At 31.7% G+C, this 19790-nt stretch overlaps 1 protein-coding gene across 3 annotated transcripts in view; it reads left to right on the plus strand.

Annotated features, from left to right (window-relative positions):
• Nucleotides 1-19539, plus strand: part of LOC134726016 (neuronal acetylcholine receptor subunit alpha-10-like) — a 65689-nt gene extending 46150 nt beyond the window's left edge. For 2 of the 3 annotated variants that reach the window (XM_063590373.1, XM_063590371.1), the window contains exons 5-8: nucleotides 5060-5514; nucleotides 10322-10408; nucleotides 15401-15516; nucleotides 17192-19539. In XM_063590373.1, the coding sequence (XP_063446443.1) occupies nucleotides 5060-5514; nucleotides 10322-10408; nucleotides 15401-15516; nucleotides 17192-17596 (1063 nt within the window). In that variant the 3' untranslated portion in view covers nucleotides 17597-19539. Of the gene's footprint in view, nucleotides 1-5059; nucleotides 5515-10179; nucleotides 10267-10321; nucleotides 10409-15400; nucleotides 15517-17191 lie in introns of all 3 variants that reach the window. The other variant, XM_063590372.1, reaches the window with a different exon arrangement.
• Nucleotides 19540-19790: the final 251 nt, after the last annotated feature.

Here is a 19790-nt window from a genome sequence, read left to right on the forward strand (position 1 = left end):
ATCTGATAGTTTTTGGAACATTTAATAGAGACCTCTTGACAAGAGTATGTTTTCTATTTGTTTTGAAGTATAGTATATAGTTATACAACAATTGTGATATTAGTGTAAATTTTAAATATTGCAAAACGTGTTTTATTCCTATGTTGACTACTTGTTCACTACTTTGATAAAGGACAGAACTTTTACTCACAAGCCTTCCAACATTGTAAGTGAAATGATAAGTTGATTATATTGCCTCTCCTTGATCATTGTATTGTGTATAGATGACATTGTTTGCCTTTGTCGTCCTCATACCTACTCTTTTATGAACTTGAAATGCTAAGATTCTAAGTCTGCGTTGTTCACTTGCTTTTAAAACTGTTTCATAACAAGACCTATGACGCTTTTTCAATCAACTTGCCCTTTTGACGTCACAACAATAGAGAATACTTCCGCAATTAGCGATCATATATTTTTGAAGTTAACTGATAACAAATGCTTCATGGTTTGCTTGTGTAATACCCAAGGACACTGATCCGATTGTTGGCATTCGTAAAATAGTAACACTAGTTTACTTGACTCCATACATATTTTTTTTATGCCATTCGCTGATTACTTATGACTTCGACAACCCCTTGTTTAGAAGCTTGTTCATGATAAAAAAATAGTATCCAAAAATAAAATTTTGAGAAGAAAAATTCTTGTCTATCTATAATTCACTTAAAAATACTTCTGCAAGCTAACATAACATTCACTCTGTGGTTAAAGGTTTTAAAATTATAACAAACTTTCTTAAAACTATCCTGGATTTATACCAAACTTGGACAGAAGCTTGTCTATGATCATAATATAGTATCTTAAAGTAAATTTTGTGAACAAAATCCTGTTTATCTGTATTCTTAGTTTTTCTGCGAGTTTACATTACATTCACTCTGTGCTTAAAGTTTTTAAAAAACTTTAAAAAAAAATCTTAAACTATCCTGGATTTGTACCATACTTCGACAGCAGCTTAATTATGAACAAAAGCTAATGATCCTAAAGGAAACGTTGTAAAATATGTGTTTTCTGTTTTTCCGCACATAAGTTATAAATTGACTGAATTTTTCTTCCAGTTAGCATTTCATACAGTATGCAGTTAAAGTGTTTAAAACATTTTTCACAATCATAAACCATCCTGGATTTCTACCAAACTTTGACAAATGCTTCTTACAATAAAAAAAGACAATATCTAAGGGAAAAATTTAAATTAAGAAATAATTTATTGCAGCCGTAGGTTTGTTTTCATTTAACCATGGGTTGGGCATTTATATTCGATTATTTTACCCTGAGCGTTAGCAAATGTACAACTGCCATGAATTATTTCGATTATAATAGGACAAATTCGATAACTTTGTTAACCGTTATAGCCCTATACATACGATTCTGTTTTGACTGTTCCGTTTTACACAATTTTGATAATATTAGTAATATTATATAATTCAATGAGTACATTTTTTTACTCGCATTTTTCTCTGATATATATTTTCTTCCAGTATAATTTTATTCATTCTGAGGAGTGGTTTACGGAAACATTCTTGTGACGTCACCTTGTTCCGTTGCTATGCGAAGACAATACCATCATTTAGCGGAAATTTCGTTTTTTTAAATTTTACCATGATAGATAAATTGAAATAGACTGATTTGTTTATTTTGATGTAGAATAGAGATAAATATATTGTATCTGAATCTAGGCCTTCGTAAACTGGGGATTTTGATGTAGAAATTTGAGAATATTTTGCCGTATAAATAAGTTGGTCGTAAGGCGGAACAGCCGTTTTTTGTGTATCACTGCGTTTGCGATAAAGGTAGATATATTGTGATTATACTTGTTGACGACAATAGGTCGTCATATTAGAATACTATTTTCCAAATTTTTGTTGAGGGTTTAACTGAAAACAAATGAAGGGTGACACTAGGTTCCGCGGAACCCTTATGCATTTTTTTAAGTACTGTTCCATATCATAAACGTTTAAATCCCACAATTAGTGAACAATAAGCTTAGAACATTGTACTGTTGACCCCACTCTATCTATACAAAACCTCGTAATGCATTCTCTGTACAGCTGATTTTTATACCCAACTCCATAAAAAACCCCGTAATGCAATCTCTATACAGCTGACTGTTATATGTAGTTTCCTTTTCTATTATTTGTCTATGTTACCAGATATAACAACTTTATCTTTTGTACTTCCTTCGAACTACTGTATTTATTGTCGTGTAAGCATCTTTAAACATTGAATACCGTTTATTGACTAAAAGATCGCTACTTGATTGCTTTGTAAAGCATTTACTGTTAGTCGATATTAACGTCTATATAGAAATATAAGTGTTTGTCGCCTTATCATAGGGAAGTAGAGATTATTGGTAATAATATATATGCATACATATGAATTTTGCGTTATTTTGGTAATTGAAGTAACTTCTAAGGAATTTGGTGTTAAAATAGTCCGGTAACCTATTTGTTAAAAATATAAATTTAACCTCAATTTACTGAATGGTTTATACCCAATATTTGAAATGTACATGAGATGACATCCTCAATAGTAAAAACAAAAAATGACTGTGTAAGCAAGTAAGGGTGATCTCATGTGCTCACGAAGGGTAAGCAGATCCTGTTCCCCATATGGCATCAGTCGTAGGCGTGTTCCTCATGTTAGTACACACCCGGTTATACGTCTTACTCGGGAGGTGACATTCTGGAAGAGGGAACGTGATTATGGTTACATCAATAGGAACATTGCAATTTTCCAACTGTTAATATGAAAAAAAGAAGATGTGGTATGATAGTAATGAGACTAATCCCAACAAGAGACCGAAATGACACAGAAATTAACACTTATATGTCACCATACGGCCTTCAACAATGAGCAAAGCCCATACCGCATAGTCAGCTATAAAAGGTCCCGAAATGACAATGTAAATTAATTCAAACGAGATAACTAACGGCCTTATTATTTATGAACATGTCATTATCTTTTAGTTTACTTAGGAAATGTACACCTGTTTAACTTTTAAATATTCCTATAGTACCCAATAGACAATTTTTATAGTATATGCCTATAAAATATGCCTCCAGATTTCATATATAGATATAAGAAGATGTGGAATGAGTGTCAATGAGACAACTCTCCATCCAATGCACAATTATAAAAGTAAACCATTATACTGGTCAAGGGACGGTCTTCAACAAGGAGTCTAGTCCAAATAGAAAATCTTCATATTATATCCATATAAAAAATTCCTATAGTATCCATGTTTCCAAATAGATAATCTTCATATTATATGATCATTTCGGAACATACATGTTTCATGTTTTCCAGTTTCATAATGAAACAGTTATAAATATTCCATCAGAATTCATTACCTTTAACAGTTTAACCAGATTAACATCACGCAACCATCATCGTGCTACTTAACAAGATAAAACAGCTTTTTAATTCAGTATGTCCTTGCTGGTATTGGCATGAATTTTTAAATGACTATAGGATTCCTAAGGTTCATTATAAATGGTGATAAAAGCGTCAGCCAGACTTCAAGAATAACCAATTTTGACATCAAAGTTAATTAACATTAGCGGAAGGAAGATTACTTGCTATTAAGCATGAACACACAGATTAGACTTTAAATCAATATATATGTAGTTCCGTCTTGTTGTATATGGTCCTTGTTGTATATCTTTAAAAAAAAAAGGGAAGCTTCAAACATTAACTTGGCTGGACCAGTGGTAAAAGAGGGGCGAAAGAGACCCGTCAAACTCATAGATCGCAAATAAGATGACAATGCATTGCAAAACAAAGAAAAAGACCAACAGACGAATAATAGTACACAAGACACAACATAGAAAACTAAAGACTAACAAGACGAACCCCACTAAAAAAGCTGGGGGTGATCTCATGTGCTCCAGAAGGGTAAGCAGATCCTGCTCAACATGTGGCACCCGTCGTGTTGCTTATGTTATTACATACCCAAAAAATTGTCTATCTCGGTAGGCCACATTCGTGATCGACATAAAGAACATATCTGCTATCATCTGTGAAAAGGATATTCAATAAATCATCCAACTAGTGATTGCGTCCATAAAAATTACAAATGGAAGACCTCATTTTAACCAGTTAGTACTCTTGATATACAAATTACCTTGCGAGCAGCAATCCTCTATCAAGAGTATTATGATCAGAAAAATAGGCCCGAGAAAAGCGTATCCGTATGCAATCGCTGCTGGTATGATGTTATATAGATGTATGTTCAAGAATGTAAAAAAACAAATACTGTTTTGTGTTGTTATTTGTACGACGACAATCTTGAGATAAACGGGTGTTAAAAATTTAAAAAAAATGTATATAAATAAAGGCAACAGTAGTATACCGCTGTTCAAAACTCATAAATCCATGGACAAAAAACAAAATCGGGGTAACAAACTTAAACCGAGGGAAACGCATTTATTATGAGAGGAGAACAACGACACAACACCGAAACGCAACACACACAGAAACGGACCAAGCAACATACAAAACACCACGACAATAACAAATATAACAGCAAAACCAAATACGTGAATTTGGGATAGACAAGTACCGTACCACGTCTTATCTCAATATCTCAAAAATAAGAGAAAACACAAACGACTCAACGTTAAAATGCAAGTTAAATGATGCTCTATGGACGTCTGAACAGACACTTGTAAGTAACGACGGAAGTCCTAGTTGACGTTGATCTTTTGGTAATACTATTAGAACATTTTTAAAATCCCTGCTTTTTCCAACTTGTATCACATGTTTTAGAAATGATTCCAGAACCATATTTCAACGAGAATGATACTTCAGAAGAATATATCCTTAAGTAACTATATATAGCATGTGTTATTGTTTGACTTTTTGTTTGTTTTCCTTGACTTGATTTGCACATAAATAATTGGTGATTAGTAAACAAGAACTATTGCAGTTTGCCTTTGGTATACATATTTTTCTTCTATTTGGCAACACAAGTTTGATAAAAATGTTTGTATTTTGTACTTAGATCAAAACTGATTTTCCATTTTAGTGCTGATAAACGAATTACAGAGTACAGGGATGCATTAATTATCGTACAACATACAGGAGATATTTCATGGCTTCCACAGGCAGTATTTAAAAGTCAGTGTAACATAGACGTGGCGACCTTTCCATTTGATAAACAAAACTGTACCCTTAAGTTTGGATCATGGACTTACGGTGGTAATCAACTCGATTTACAGTTTAAAAATGGACAAGCAAACTTTAGCTTGGCAGACTATACAGAAAGTAATGTTTGGGAAATTAAAGACATTACTGCCGTACGCCATGAGATGAATTATGTCTGTTGCGATTATGCGTTCATAGATCTAACCTTTACACTTGTGATACGAAGGAGAGCAACATTTTATGCCAATATATTGATATTACCCTGTGTGTTATTGACCTCTTTAACGTTAGTTTTGTTTTGGATCCCGCCTGAATCACCTGCAAAAATGATGCTTGGTTTGTATGATAATTATATCAATTATTGTTATATATATGATTTTTATGGACGTCTACTTTTAACAAAGGGACATTTGTTTATTTGTTATAAAACAAGTTAGCTATTTGTGGTAGATATAGAAACGATGGTTTATGAACTGTCGTGCGCATGACAACATCTGTTTCAAACACGTTATTGGCAAATGGACTACAGGGACATTCAATCATTTGTACAAACATAAGCAACACGACGGGTGTCACGTGTCTCGTACAAACATAAGCAACACGACGGGTGTCACATGTCTCGTACAAACATAAGCAACACGACGGGTGTCACATGTCTCGTACAAACATAAGCAACACGACGGGTGTCACGTGTCTCGTACAAACATAAGCAACACGACGGGTGTCACGTGTCTCGTACAAACATAAGCAACACGACGGGTGTCACATGTCTCGTACAAACATAAGCAACACGACGGGTGTCACATGTCTCGTACAAACATAAGCAACACGACGGGTGTCACATGTCTCGTACAAACATAAGCAACACGACGGGTGTCACATGTCTCGTACAAACATAAGCAACACGACGGGTGTCACATGTCTCGTACAAACATAAGCAACACGACGGGTGTCACATGTCTCGTACAAACATAAGCAACACGACGGGTGTCACATGTCTCGTACAAACATAAGCAACACGACGGGTGTCACATGTCTCGTACAAACATAAGCAACACGACGGGTGTCACATGTCTCGTACAAACATAAGCAACACGACGGGTGTCACATGTCTCGTACAAACATAAGCAACACGACGGGTGTCACATGTCTCGTACAAACATAAGCAACACGACGGGTGTCACATGTCTCGTACAAACATAAGCAACACGACGGGTGTCACATGTCTCGTACAAACATAAGCAACACGACGGGTGTCACATGTCTCGTACAAACATAAGCAACACGACGGGTGTCACATGTCTCGTACAAACATAAGCAACACGACGGGTGTCACATGTCTCCGAAGCACCAAAATATTTCACGTTTCTTCACATGAAAACTTTTAGTATCGTCCAACAATGGACATAATATAAATGAATATATTCACATGTGTTCGTGAATATTTGGGTCGGGCAACCTCGTTGGCCACCTTTACCTAATATTTATCTGAAAGGCAACTGTTTTGGTTAGGAATATCATTCATATTCAAATCAAATCAAATGTTAGTTTTCCGTCCTCGAGTACTACTACGGAATGTAACACAAGAAAGTCATCAACATCTGTGTATTGCTTTAAAATTTCTTTTGAATTTGAAATTCCCTCCTTGTTTTTCAGTACACCTGTTATCTATTTATTTGATCTTTGATTGTTTTCAAGCATCTAGTTTTATTCTTGGGATTTTGACTTCTACATAAAACAATTCGTGAAGACACAGTATTGTGCAGTGTCAGTAATAAACGAGTACAAAGTTTAAAAAAAAGAAATACAAACAAATTACAGTGTAACCTTCGTTATCCGACACACTATGGGACCAGAAATAATGTCGGATAAAATTCGCGCATCTGTTTAAATTACATATGCATAACTACACATTTAAATGAGCTGTTTGTAGTATGTAATATATTTAAAAAAATAGAACTGTATAAATGCAACAGTAGAATATTGCTGTTTATGTTATTATAACCTCCTTAAATAAGTTAAGAGTAGTTCGTCAAATTGATCATACAGATCATACAATTGATATGTTGTCTGCTGTTTATTCCTTTGAATATCGATGTGTGATGATATTTGTATCGCGAGGCTATCAAATAATGTTTTCTTATCAAGATTCTTTCTTTATATATGACTATTAGATTTTCAAATTGTATAGTTTGTTTTTTCATTGATTGGTAAATTGTACAAACAAATAATTTGAGATTGTAATAATGTAAGTTTGGTAAACTGACAGTCCCACGGTGAACTTATATTGCTATTGACAGTTTACAAACTGTGTTATTTACTTTAGAAATGAAAGAAATTAGTAAACAGGGGATTTATTCATATAGTTACGTTATTAAGTAAATCAAGCAGTATTAACGATTTTTCTGTCAATTATTCTGAAGATATTACCGTGAACTAACATAACTTTTAAGATGATGAAAAGGTTAACTTTGTGTTAAATCTCGGACAGTGGTAATCGATGTTTGTGTTATGGAACTCCACGTAAAAAGAATAACAATTTATAGAAAACAAACACAAAAACAAATCAGTTATGACTTCCACATACAAATGCTTAATAGTAAAAAAAAGTAGTACTTAATGTAAGCGCGTACATATTGATTTATTATATACATGTTTCATATGTTGTTATATATTTCATTTTTTACAATTCTAATTATACTGCATGATCTGTTTATTTCGATATTTGTTCTTTTATTGCTCTATGTAGTTAAAACCTTAGATTTTCTGTCTTGTATTGCTTTGTCATTTTGTTATATCACATCTTAGATTTTATCAATGATTTTCAATTTTTGGGATCTATAAAGCTATCATGTCTTCCAAATTTGGGAATTTGTAGTTGGAATTATCATTTTCCTGTCTTCTTGAGATGTATTTTTTATCAATTTATTTATCGGTTGATTTATCCTCGATCCCGTTTCGTATTTTCCCACCTTTGTCAAGTTTATACCGGTTAAGACTACCTTTGTCAAGTTTATACCGGTTAAGACTAATTTCTTCAATTTTTTTTTATATTTTTGTCCGATTTTGTTGCTTTCATTATACTATAGTTTTTTTTAGTTTTGTGTTCTAGATATGCATGGTTAATATTGCTATATAATTTGACTTTTTTTTTATTTTACTTAGATCATATCTAATCTTTGTTTGATCGATATTCATGTTTTATAAAATTAAATTGAAGGTTCATTGCTTAGATAAAGGCAACAGTAGTATACCGCTGTTCAAAACTCATAAATCCATGGACAAAAAACTAAATCGGGATAGAACGTAGAACGTTTGGATTTGATTAATATGTGTCACTATTAATTTAACATATATTTGGATAGCATTTTTCCTCATGGTTCATTTTATAGCATACTGTCGACTTGTCATATTGTTTTGTTTTTTTATCAATTAAATCCGGTACCTATGTTTTCCCTAGATTGTATTTTACCCGATTTATTCATTCGATTTTTTTGGTATATTCGACATTTTATTATGAACATCGGTAAGTCAGAATAGGGTTATGGGAAAATATAAATAAATAAATTAAAGTATGAATTGTACAAGTTCTAAACACACAACATGAATAACTGAATGTAAACTTAAGAAATAATTACATTCAACTGAAATTTAAAAGTCTATAAATATAAAAAAAAAAAAAAAAAAAGAAGAAGATGCGGTTTGATTCACAAGGAGACAAATCTCCACAAGATACCAAAACTGACACAGAAATTAACAACTATTAGTCACCGTTTGGCCTTCAACAATGAGCAAAGCCCATACCAAATAGTCAGCTGTAACAAGCCCCGAAATGACAATGAAATACAATTCAAACGAGAAAACTAACGGCCTAATGTATGTTCAAATTTTCAATAACCTGCATAAATGAAACAATAGCAATATGATAGATTGATTGACTATTGGTTAATTTTTACTGGCAACTATTTCTTGTATATATATGACAAAATCATAAATTCCTGAGGATTAATTTTTAAAAGTAAAGTTTATTTATCAGAACTAAAATCTTTTCTATCTTAAATCAGTTAGGTTTCTTCCATCAAAATATTTCCCCCTTCATTCTATAAATACAAAACAAATTTGAAAGTAACTACTTTTGTTTTGATAAATGTAAGACAATGTTTAGTTTGTAGATAAATGGAAAAATATGTATATAATATTGGTAAGAAAAAAATATGATAAATAAAGGCAACAGTAGTATACCGCTGTTCGAAATTCATAATTCGATTGAGATAAAAAAAAAATCAAAAAAATTCTTACACACTAAAACTGAGAGAAACGTATCAAATATAAGAGAACTACGACACAACAGAAACACAACACCAAAATGTAACACATACAGAAACAAACTATGAAATAACAATGGCCATTTTCCTGAATTGGTACTGGGCATTTTAAGACAAAAATGGTGGGTTGAACCTGGACTTGTGGCTGGCGAAGAGCTCCTATTTTTATTAATATTTTCAATAAACAGTGTAGCATTGACCTAATGTAAAGGTATTATAAACCATAAGACTCCGTGATATTCCTTTTTACATTTATTAGACCCCCTGCTTAAAGTTTTTCATAAGACCATGCCGCTGATTTAAAGATATTTACACTTTTAATTATAAGTGAATTCAAAGATTCTATAGGTTTTCCTAAAAAGAGAGTAACCTTAAATAGTGAAATATCTCTATAACAGGAAGTTAAGATTTTTTTCAATACTCAAAACTCATCAAAATGAAACCTATAATATACAAAACGGGAAATGGCCGAAATAATCAAGGAATTTGCCCTAAATGACAATTTTCTCTAATTTGAGGTGTTTTGGCTATTACCATAAAAATCATAATCTAGCAGGGGAAATTTATTACAATTGAAACCTTATCTACAAAAAGGAATTTCGCAAAAATGGCAACCGTCTCCCAATAAACCTATTTCGAAAAGCTCAAAATCGAATATTTTTTTCTTTTGTTTTAGGTATGACCCTTTTTATGGCGTTCTTCATATTACTTATTCTGTATAGCGGGAACATGACGCCGACGGAAGGGTCGATTCCGGTATTAGGTAAGCCTGTACGTAGATGCTTTCTCTTAACCATGCTTTTCTATCTTTCCAACAGGGATGAGTATTTTCATGGCGTTCTTCGTTCTTATGTTGTTGTTTGAGGCTAATTTACCACCGGCCGCAGTGCGTGTACCTATCTTAGGTAAGGAAATGTTGTAGTGCTGGTGTTCTAGACAATAGGGTTTTAAAGACTGGTGACCTGAGCACATTTTAACACTTGGCAAACATTAATAAGAAAAATACACTTTTCTCAAGCTTTTCTTCCAAAGTGCATGATCATAGAAATTATCTGCCTCTCACAAAAACCAGTCACTTTTGGAACAATTTGTCACGTTTGTTATGCCTGTTATTTAAATCACCTGTCGTTGAGTAGATATAAAGTTTTCTTTATCACATTTCATCCACGATGATTCACTTTTTTATAACGTTTTAGATTTCAAGTAGTGTAGAAATTTTATTACATTGAATATTGCATTTGCTTTTCATTTTTGTCATGTTGTTCACTTAGAATTCATCTTTTTAAAGTAAATCTGGTATACTATTTCCTTTAAGTGATAATTTTTACTTGGCGACCTCTATTGAAATAATTCTCTTCAATCAAAATTATCTCAAATATTTTCACGATTAAGCTTTTGGTAGTTTCGTGAAATTTTAAGGTTAGTTATGAGTTATAAGCGTCTTGTTAAGAAATTATTTTGCAATGTATTTAACTTTTTAAGCAACTGCATGTACTATTCGGCTTTGTTTGAAAAGTCAGATTTTTTAAAGATAGTACTTCGAACCTGACTTACAACATGGAGAAACATTTTCTAATTTAGCTGCATCATTTTTTTCGAAGAGTTTTATTTGTTACTATTGTTACTATGCAAGGCCTTTTTTTCTTTTACCAAAAACAATTTGAGGACAATGATTAAACATAGTTTATGCTACTACATATCTAAAAATGCGAATCTCAGGAATCTTTGGTTGCAAATGCAACTCTCAGATCATCTGAAATGCCCCATCTTTGGTAGGTAGATTAAATAATTTGTGCCTCACCTGGGTAGGTTTTCTCTTTAAGCCATTACACGCAGTCAACTGAAAATAAAACGCATGTGACCAAAAATAGTACATAGGGGCAAAATGAAAGTACTATTTTTAAAAACCAGAAAGGAAAGGGAAAATCTGACAAGCGTAGATATTTCAAAATATCAAGATTACTAGATTAATTTTTACTCAGTTTATTCTGAGAAATACTGTCAGACGATCCTTTGCTAGTTTTTTGCAATATAAGATTAAATGTTTATATTTCTGTTCAAATAATCGTTTCAGTTCACAATTTGCTACTTGTATAAATTAACAACATTCATCACGAATTCAAGTTTCTAGCTTTATCTATCACCAACAATATTTGCACTAACTTTCATATACCTATCTTTTTATTGGAAGGAACACTTTCAGTCATTTAAGAAGTGCTTTATTCTTCTTAGTTATCTTTCGAACATCTTACATTGCCCCTCTTTCTGGCTAGGGTTTTTACCCAAACCCTCTTTTGTTAAAGTGAGTATTCTGCATTAGTGATCCCCTCATCTAGGAACTTTTGCATTAGTGACCCCCTCATCTAGGAACTTCATTGTAGTTTGAATAATGGTGCACATATTATTTCTGTTGCATTATTTGCATTATTTGCACTTTCATTACCTTTTGTTAGTGTGTGATTGTGCATTTCTATATATACTTTAATTTAAATGTGTGTGTTCTATTCTTATATTTGTAAAACAAATTTATTGTATGTATAATCTTTGTGATAATTTTGTGAATTCAATGATTTAATACGTCTTTGTAAAATCAGATATGTCTTAAAAAATACGCATATGTGCAATGCATGAACTGTTTGAAAACGCTCAATAGCAATTTAATTTCTAACTTGATTACAGCGTCGATTCTTCAAATATGTGCTCTAACTTTCAATGCATATTAAAAAGTGTTATTTCATATCGATATTGATAACATAATTTCATTCTGTTATTTTGCATTATATTTAATACTTTTTCATGTTTTTGATACGTTTTGAACAGTCCTGTTTTAAATAAAAAAAATTATATTCCAGCTCAAAAAAAATTCCCTGCTTTTTGTGTGCTCTATGGTCGGGTTGTCTCTTTGGCACGTTTCGCATTTCCATTCGAAATTTTATACAAAACAACAATGCCAAGATGATATTCTAGTTTTTAGTTTTAATTGTATGAACATGAAATTTTTAGTTATGTGTGTTCATTTTTAAAATCAAAATGCTGTGTAAAAACCAATGTAAGCAAAATAGAGATTTAAAGGGAACATAAACATTAGATAATGACTGTGCAACACCGACAAGTGACAGAACTAGTAATAAACCTGGTATTATTGTTTGTGCCACGGCGTCCGAGAAATATGAGTAGTCGAACTACCATATCATAAGCCTGTAAACACTGAGGTTTTGAGCTCGAATTCCCCACATTGCAGTTGCAAACTTACCTTATCTTTGTAGAAACAATTTCATATTTTGAAAGTAAAGTGAGTCTGGGTAGCAATAATAGTAGTAAAATCGGAAATAATGTTTGTTTGAACCAAAGTTTTTTTGTATGTAAATAAAAATGTAGGGAATTAGATGATAATGTTTGGAAGATTTCAAGATGATTCAGGCATGCATTTTTCATGATATCATAAACGTTATTTTAATTGGGTTTTAGCAGAATAGTCATGTTAAATTGTTCTAAAAATAATTATCTTTTAAAAATTTGAGATATATTGAACACCCAATCCTTTTCAATTTGGAAAGGGATGTAAGACACTTTTACTTCTGTTTACAAATCTATCTGTTTAAGCAACACAGGAAAAATACGTCATTGGAAAGGCACATCCAACAGCCACTGATTATTCTATATCTATATGATCAGGATATTTTTCATGATTTTTCAATTTGACATTCTAACATATTTATTTATATAACACCTTCACTATAAATACAAAGACATCACTATTCAAAGCCTAAATTAAAGTTTAGATAACTCTCATTCAGAATATACCATTTCAAATTTTGCCATTACGACAAAAAGTAATACCGAACCTCGAGGAAAATTATAAATATAAAGTCTCTAAGCAAAAGTCAAAATTAAAAGTTCAAACACATCAAACGAATGGATAACAACTGTAATATTCCTGACTTGGTACATGCATTTTTCATGTAGAAAAATGGTGGATTAAACCTAGTGTTATTGCTAGCTAAAACTCTCAATAGTATGACAGTGGTATACAAGTTCATTATATTGACAAAATTTAATACAAATATAATTTGGTTAAAAACGTTCACGCTCTAGAATTTAATTGAACACGAAACGTCTGCTAATACATGTTATATGTCCCCTAAGCCAGTCCTCTGTGGCATTGATGTCCTCTATTTGTATGACGCCTCTCTGATACAATGTTTGCGAATTTCGTTCAAACACTGGTCAATTGACTAATATTTTTAATATTTTTGCAACTTAACGGTTGATTGAGGTGCGTTAACAGAATATCCAAGAATAACAAACCTATATTATTTATATTGAAAATAAAAATACGCCATAACATTACATTAGGTGCAAGTCCATACTTTCGCATTGCATGTTTTCTTTCTAAACTGCATTTATTTTATATTTCACAGAAGCAATATTTGCTGAATTTGCATTGTGACTTCTTAATATATAACAACAATTCATATGAGCTTTATTTCACAGCTTTATCCATCTTTGAGGTGGTGATGGAAACACGTCTATTAGTTGCATTATTATGCAAGTCTTTCACATCAGCCAGTCTAACAGTTTTATAGCTAGGTATTGGTGCTAACTAAAACATGGTTTACGGATTTCTTGACGAAAAGATAATCTTTCACCCTTAACCTTCAATTTTGTTGAATCAGCGAAATATTTCCTAAAATTATTGTTTGTCTTTGTATTACACCGACAATTGTGTTAGTCTGTTTCAATTTAATGTTTTCTTTTTATCCCTTTCCAAGGTTTGTATGTTTCAATTTAATGTTTTCTATTTATCCTTTCCAAGGTTTGTATGTTTCAATTTAATGTTTTCTATTTATCCCTTTCCAAGGTTTGTATGTGTTAATCATTTCATTAGATATATGTCCGGATGTTCAGAATTTGTCGTTTGTTGATATGGTTTACAAGTGTTTCTCGTTTCTCACTTCTCTTTTTTATAAAACATAGATCGTTGGTTTACCCTTTTGAATGGTTTTACACTAGTCACTTTTTGGGGCCCTTTATTGTTTACTACTTGGTTGGAGCCAAGGTTCCGTACTTTGACCTTTTATGGTTATCATACCACATCTCATTATAACTCTAACGATATAATTCTGTTGTGAGAATTTACTAGCAAATGCTATTTGGATGTTAAGTGCTTTTTCTTTTATAATTTAGGTGATTCTTGAATGTTAAACATGTAAATCTGTATTCTGACTAATAATTCCTCTCGCAATATCCAATACATGTCGATACAAAGCTTATGACAACAACCTACCAATTGTCATACACCCTTAAGTACGTAAGATGTTTTTTTTTATCAAATTATATTTCCCATAAAATATTGCACTTTTTACTGCAATGAAGTCGTATCGCAAATGGCAATGTAACCTAGTGAAATTATGTTATCAATTGTTTAACAATCATTATTATATTTAATATATGTATGTTTTGTATACGTCATATTTTTCAGATACATAAACAGATTGAAGTTTGGGGAAAACATACTTTGGAATCATTATTTTTCAATGAATACTATTAATTTTGGAAAAGAATTCGCAATCGATTAACTACATTTTAAATCTAATGAGTACACATTTCCAATGATTTGTTTGTACAATTCAAGGTATTCGCAATAAATGGTATTCACAAGAATAAATGATTCCACAGTAATATTTTTAGTTTTATAAGCTGCTTTTAGCTTGTTTCATTGCTTTAACTCGATGACTTCGCATTTTTAACGTCAATTTATACCTGATACACAATGTTAGAACTACCTCTGGTGATGTTTCAGAAAATCAAAAATACGCAATGTATATAATCGAAAAATGAGAAAGTGTTGGACAAGAAATATTATATGTGTTGTTTATTTACATACTATATTGTAGGTACATACTACTGCTTGAACATGGTGTTGATTACACTATCATCTTTCCTAAATGTTTTTGTTGTTAATATGACTTTCTTTGGAGCCCGAGCACCTGTCCCGTATGCACTTAAAAGGGTAAGTTGTAAATATTAAATGCACAAAGGCGTCAGCGTCAAGACATTGCACCTCTACATTACCACCGGGCTTGGAGTACTAGCATGGGTTAGAGTCTAAAGTTCATATAAATAACAATAACTCATCTAACTTAGAAGATATTATATGATTGATAATGGGACAACTCTCCATTTAAATTACAACGTATAGAAATGACAATCATAGGTCAAAGTACGGCCTCAAACACGTAGCCTTGTCAATAAGTCATATTCATTTTCTATGTTGTACTACATAACGTCAAAGTTCTATGGTATGAAGTAACATTTAGATCTATCAGATGGAAAGAACTATATATTTTGTTTCAAGTTAGTGTGATGTCCCTTAAAGAATCAATCTAGAAACAGTGGTATATCAGCAAATGTAATTCTCAAGTCAGAACCAATTACGCACATTTTTTTACACCAGTTTCAGACAAATATAATATTTAGATATACACAAGGGAAATACAAAAGGATGTATATGACTCTTGGAAATGGATAGAGTTGCACTCCAACTTCCTTGAGCTTTGACATTGATTTATCTATCTAAATCTCAGAAATGTCATTCTGTTCGGGTTTTTCTTTAAGTTTAAAGTAACTACATATATTACTTAATTTGTGGTTGAATTTTTTTGATATGGTACATAAGTGTTTCGCGTTATTTGTTTCTATATAGATTAGACTGTTGGTTTTACACTAGTATTTATTTGGAGCTTTTATAGATTGCTGTTCGGTGTGCATGGTGTGACCCAAGGCTCTGTGTTGAAGACCGTACTTCGACATATAATAGTTTACTTTCACAAATTGTTACTTGGATAGGGAGTTGTCTTATTGACACCCATTCCATATATTCTTATATCTACTTGTCGATTTTGGTTTTAAACATAGTATTTTATGCTACATATAATGTTTGTCATTGTCTATATCATCATCATTTTTATCATTGATTAGATGTTACGATTGCACATGGTTTTTTTTTAATATCCTGAAAGACTCACAGACACATATTTTTGGATTATCATGACCAACACTTTGAAATAGAAAAAATAAATTTCAACAAATTAAGCATGCGATTCTAACTTTGATAAATTTCGTTGAATATTTGCAAAATGTTAATTGTTAAAAAATCCCATATAGTTTAGGAAACGATTTTACCTTATGTTTGACAAAGCAGAAACAAATATTTGAGGATCAAAATGTCCGTTGTTAAATAATGTCGTGATATTGATGTCTTTAGATAAACTAGTCAAAGCTTATTTCAGCAATATGTGTTGAGCGCTCCAAAATCCATTCAATCAATTTTATCAGCATAACCAAGCTATAAAAAAAACTATTATACAAGTGAGCTGGATATAAATCCAGGTTTGATCCAACGTGTTCTTTGGATAATGTTTTCCAGCGTCTGATTATATTTTGTTTTGTTGATTACTCCTTTTTAAGAGAGGGGCGAAAGATATAAGATGAATAGTCACACTCATAAATCGAAGATGAACTGACCACGTCATGGATAAAAATTAAAAAGACAAGCAGACTTAATTTACCTTGCAGTTTGGTATTTACTTTATCATAAGTATTTTTAATTTCATAATAACTCCAGATATTATTATATATTTTAAGAGTAACGACCACAACTAACTATGTATCTATAATACTTGTAGATAATGTTCACATGGGTAGCCAGAATGCTATGTATGGAAAATCTAGTGTTACCTTTTATGAACGAAGGAGAAATGGCGTGTGCTTCAAAACCACATTTTATGGGAGTGAATAGTGACAATAAATGGTCAAATGATTGGCGGGGATCCAACGAATGTTTATTAACAGTACAAAAAGACATAACAGACAACCATACACAACTAGCACAACTTCATTCTAAGGTGGCGGAAATACGAAACTTTCTCAAATTATACAAAGAACGACTTGAAGAGAAAGACAGAAAGGAAAAAGTAACGAGAGAATGGAAAGCACTCGCTTTAGTTTTTGACAGAATATTTTTTATAATTTACTTTACGACCATTGTAGTATCATTATCAATTGTTATAGTGTTTATTTTCTCAAACTGAAGTTTTGTTGTGATAATTCCTATAGTAGTACACTATGGTAGGATGGATATCAATTGATTGATACAATACTTAGCTTTATGGTTTAAGGTATAGATCTTTTAACTATTTCAAAGTTTATAATAATTTGACGATCTTCCTGGAACTAAAACATGTTTTTTAAGACATTTGTATCATTGTGACAATTAGATGAAAAGAAAATTTCATTTAACAATTTGTTGCAATTTATTTGTAAAATTGCTTCTACGTTAAAAACCTGATATACGGAATGAAATCTTACGCTTTTAACAGTTAGTACGAGACACATATGCCTTAACATTGACACTTGTTATTCAGTAGTTCATCCTACCATATTGTAAATATCTTAGGAATGCGGGATCAAAACTATGAACCATTCCCAGTTTGTTATTATGCATAATGTTATTGTTAACAGAAGTGTCCTTTACCGACAGAAGTATTTATTATTCATATCACACTACAGTAAAACATTTATTATTCATATCACACTACAGTGGAACATTTATTATTCATATAACACTACAGTACAAGAACGTGACAATTTGACATTTCTACTGTTTTAACATTTGTATTGTTTCACTTTAAGTGTATATAAACACGTGCACAACACCATTCCACAATGTCATTTAAATTGCACTGACCATTTTTTACATTGTAAATATGTCAGGTATTTTTATTGGTTTGTCAAGGCTGTATTTTGTTAGATATTTTACGAAGTACGAAAAGTATATAAGAATAAATTATGGGATCATTAAATATCTGGAATTGTGTATTTATATTTTAAATGGGAAATCAATTGTTACATTTTGAAAAATGAATTAATTTAAATAAGCTAATTTTTTTTTTATTATGAACAACTCACAAATATAAATGTGTGTATCCCACTTTTAAATCGTCACGTGATTAACTGATTGAACTACTGCAAAAGAGAGGAAAAGAAACTAAATGACCATATTGCATTATTGCAGGACTTTTTCTGTTATTTGTAGATAATATTTCGTGTAAATTTTTATTTTTATTTTTACTAGTAGAAATCTAAACACCACATACACAAAGAATAACGACACATATGTTTGACTCACTTTTATAATTTCTAGATGGTGAATATTTTCGTTCTATTTTTCATTTAAAAAAAAAAAGTTTGTTTTAGGTCAGTTTGTTGAACTACAACATGGTAGGTTTCGTGATAATCAAAAAATAATTTAGTAGTATTTACAAACACCATGCACACAGTTAACAAAAAAGTTGGGCTTCAATATAATAAGATTTTCATGCTTCAAACAAAGATGATGAAAGTGATTAGAGAATATTGAAAGTGATTAAAAACAATAGAAAAGATTAGAGAACATAGATAATTGTGTGTTATCGTGTGCATCATTTGAACGAAGAACGATGTTTGAAGTCTTCTAATTGTTAGTTAAATTAAAATTTGTTCCAATTAGTCCATAAAATAGGAATGAATTTTTAAATTATATAAGATGCTGCCTACGTCTTCCACCAAGATAATTACCTTTTTAGAATATTTTATCATCACATCATGCTGTTATAACTAAATTATATTATTTTTTGGCTGCTTGAATATAAGACATTGTTATTTGAATAGAATACACTGTGATACTAATACCGTGTCGCCATTTACCTTTTGCCTTAAGTAAACAAATTGGTTTTCTTTATAGAAGTTTTGCACCTAGGTTAGATATATATTAGGTATTCTGACCTATGAAGTAGATAAAGGCAACAGTAGTATACCGTAAGTTTGACATGCAGCACCTATATTAGATATATATTAGGTATACCGACCTATGTAGAAGATAAGGGCAACAGTAGTATACCGTAAGTTTGACCTATGTAGTAGATAAGGGCAACAGTAGTATACCGTAAGTTTGACCTATGTAGTAGATAAGGGCAACAGTAGTATACCGTAAGTTTGACCTATGTAGTAGATAAGGACAACAGTAGTATACCGTAAGTTTGACCTATGTAGTAGATAAGGGCAACAGTAGTATACTGTAAGTTTGACCTATGTAGTAGATAAGGGCAACAGTAGTATACCGTAAGTTTGACCTATGTAGTAGATAAGGGCAACAGTAGTATACCGTAAGTTAGACCTATGTAGTAGATAAGGGCAACTGTAGTATACCGTAAGTTAGACCTATGTAGTAGATAAGGGCAACAGTAG

This window comes from Mytilus trossulus, chromosome 7 (assembly GCF_036588685.1).
Source record: "Mytilus trossulus isolate FHL-02 chromosome 7, PNRI_Mtr1.1.1.hap1, whole genome shotgun sequence".
NCBI lineage: Eukaryota > Metazoa > Mollusca > Bivalvia > Mytilida > Mytilidae > Mytilus > Mytilus trossulus.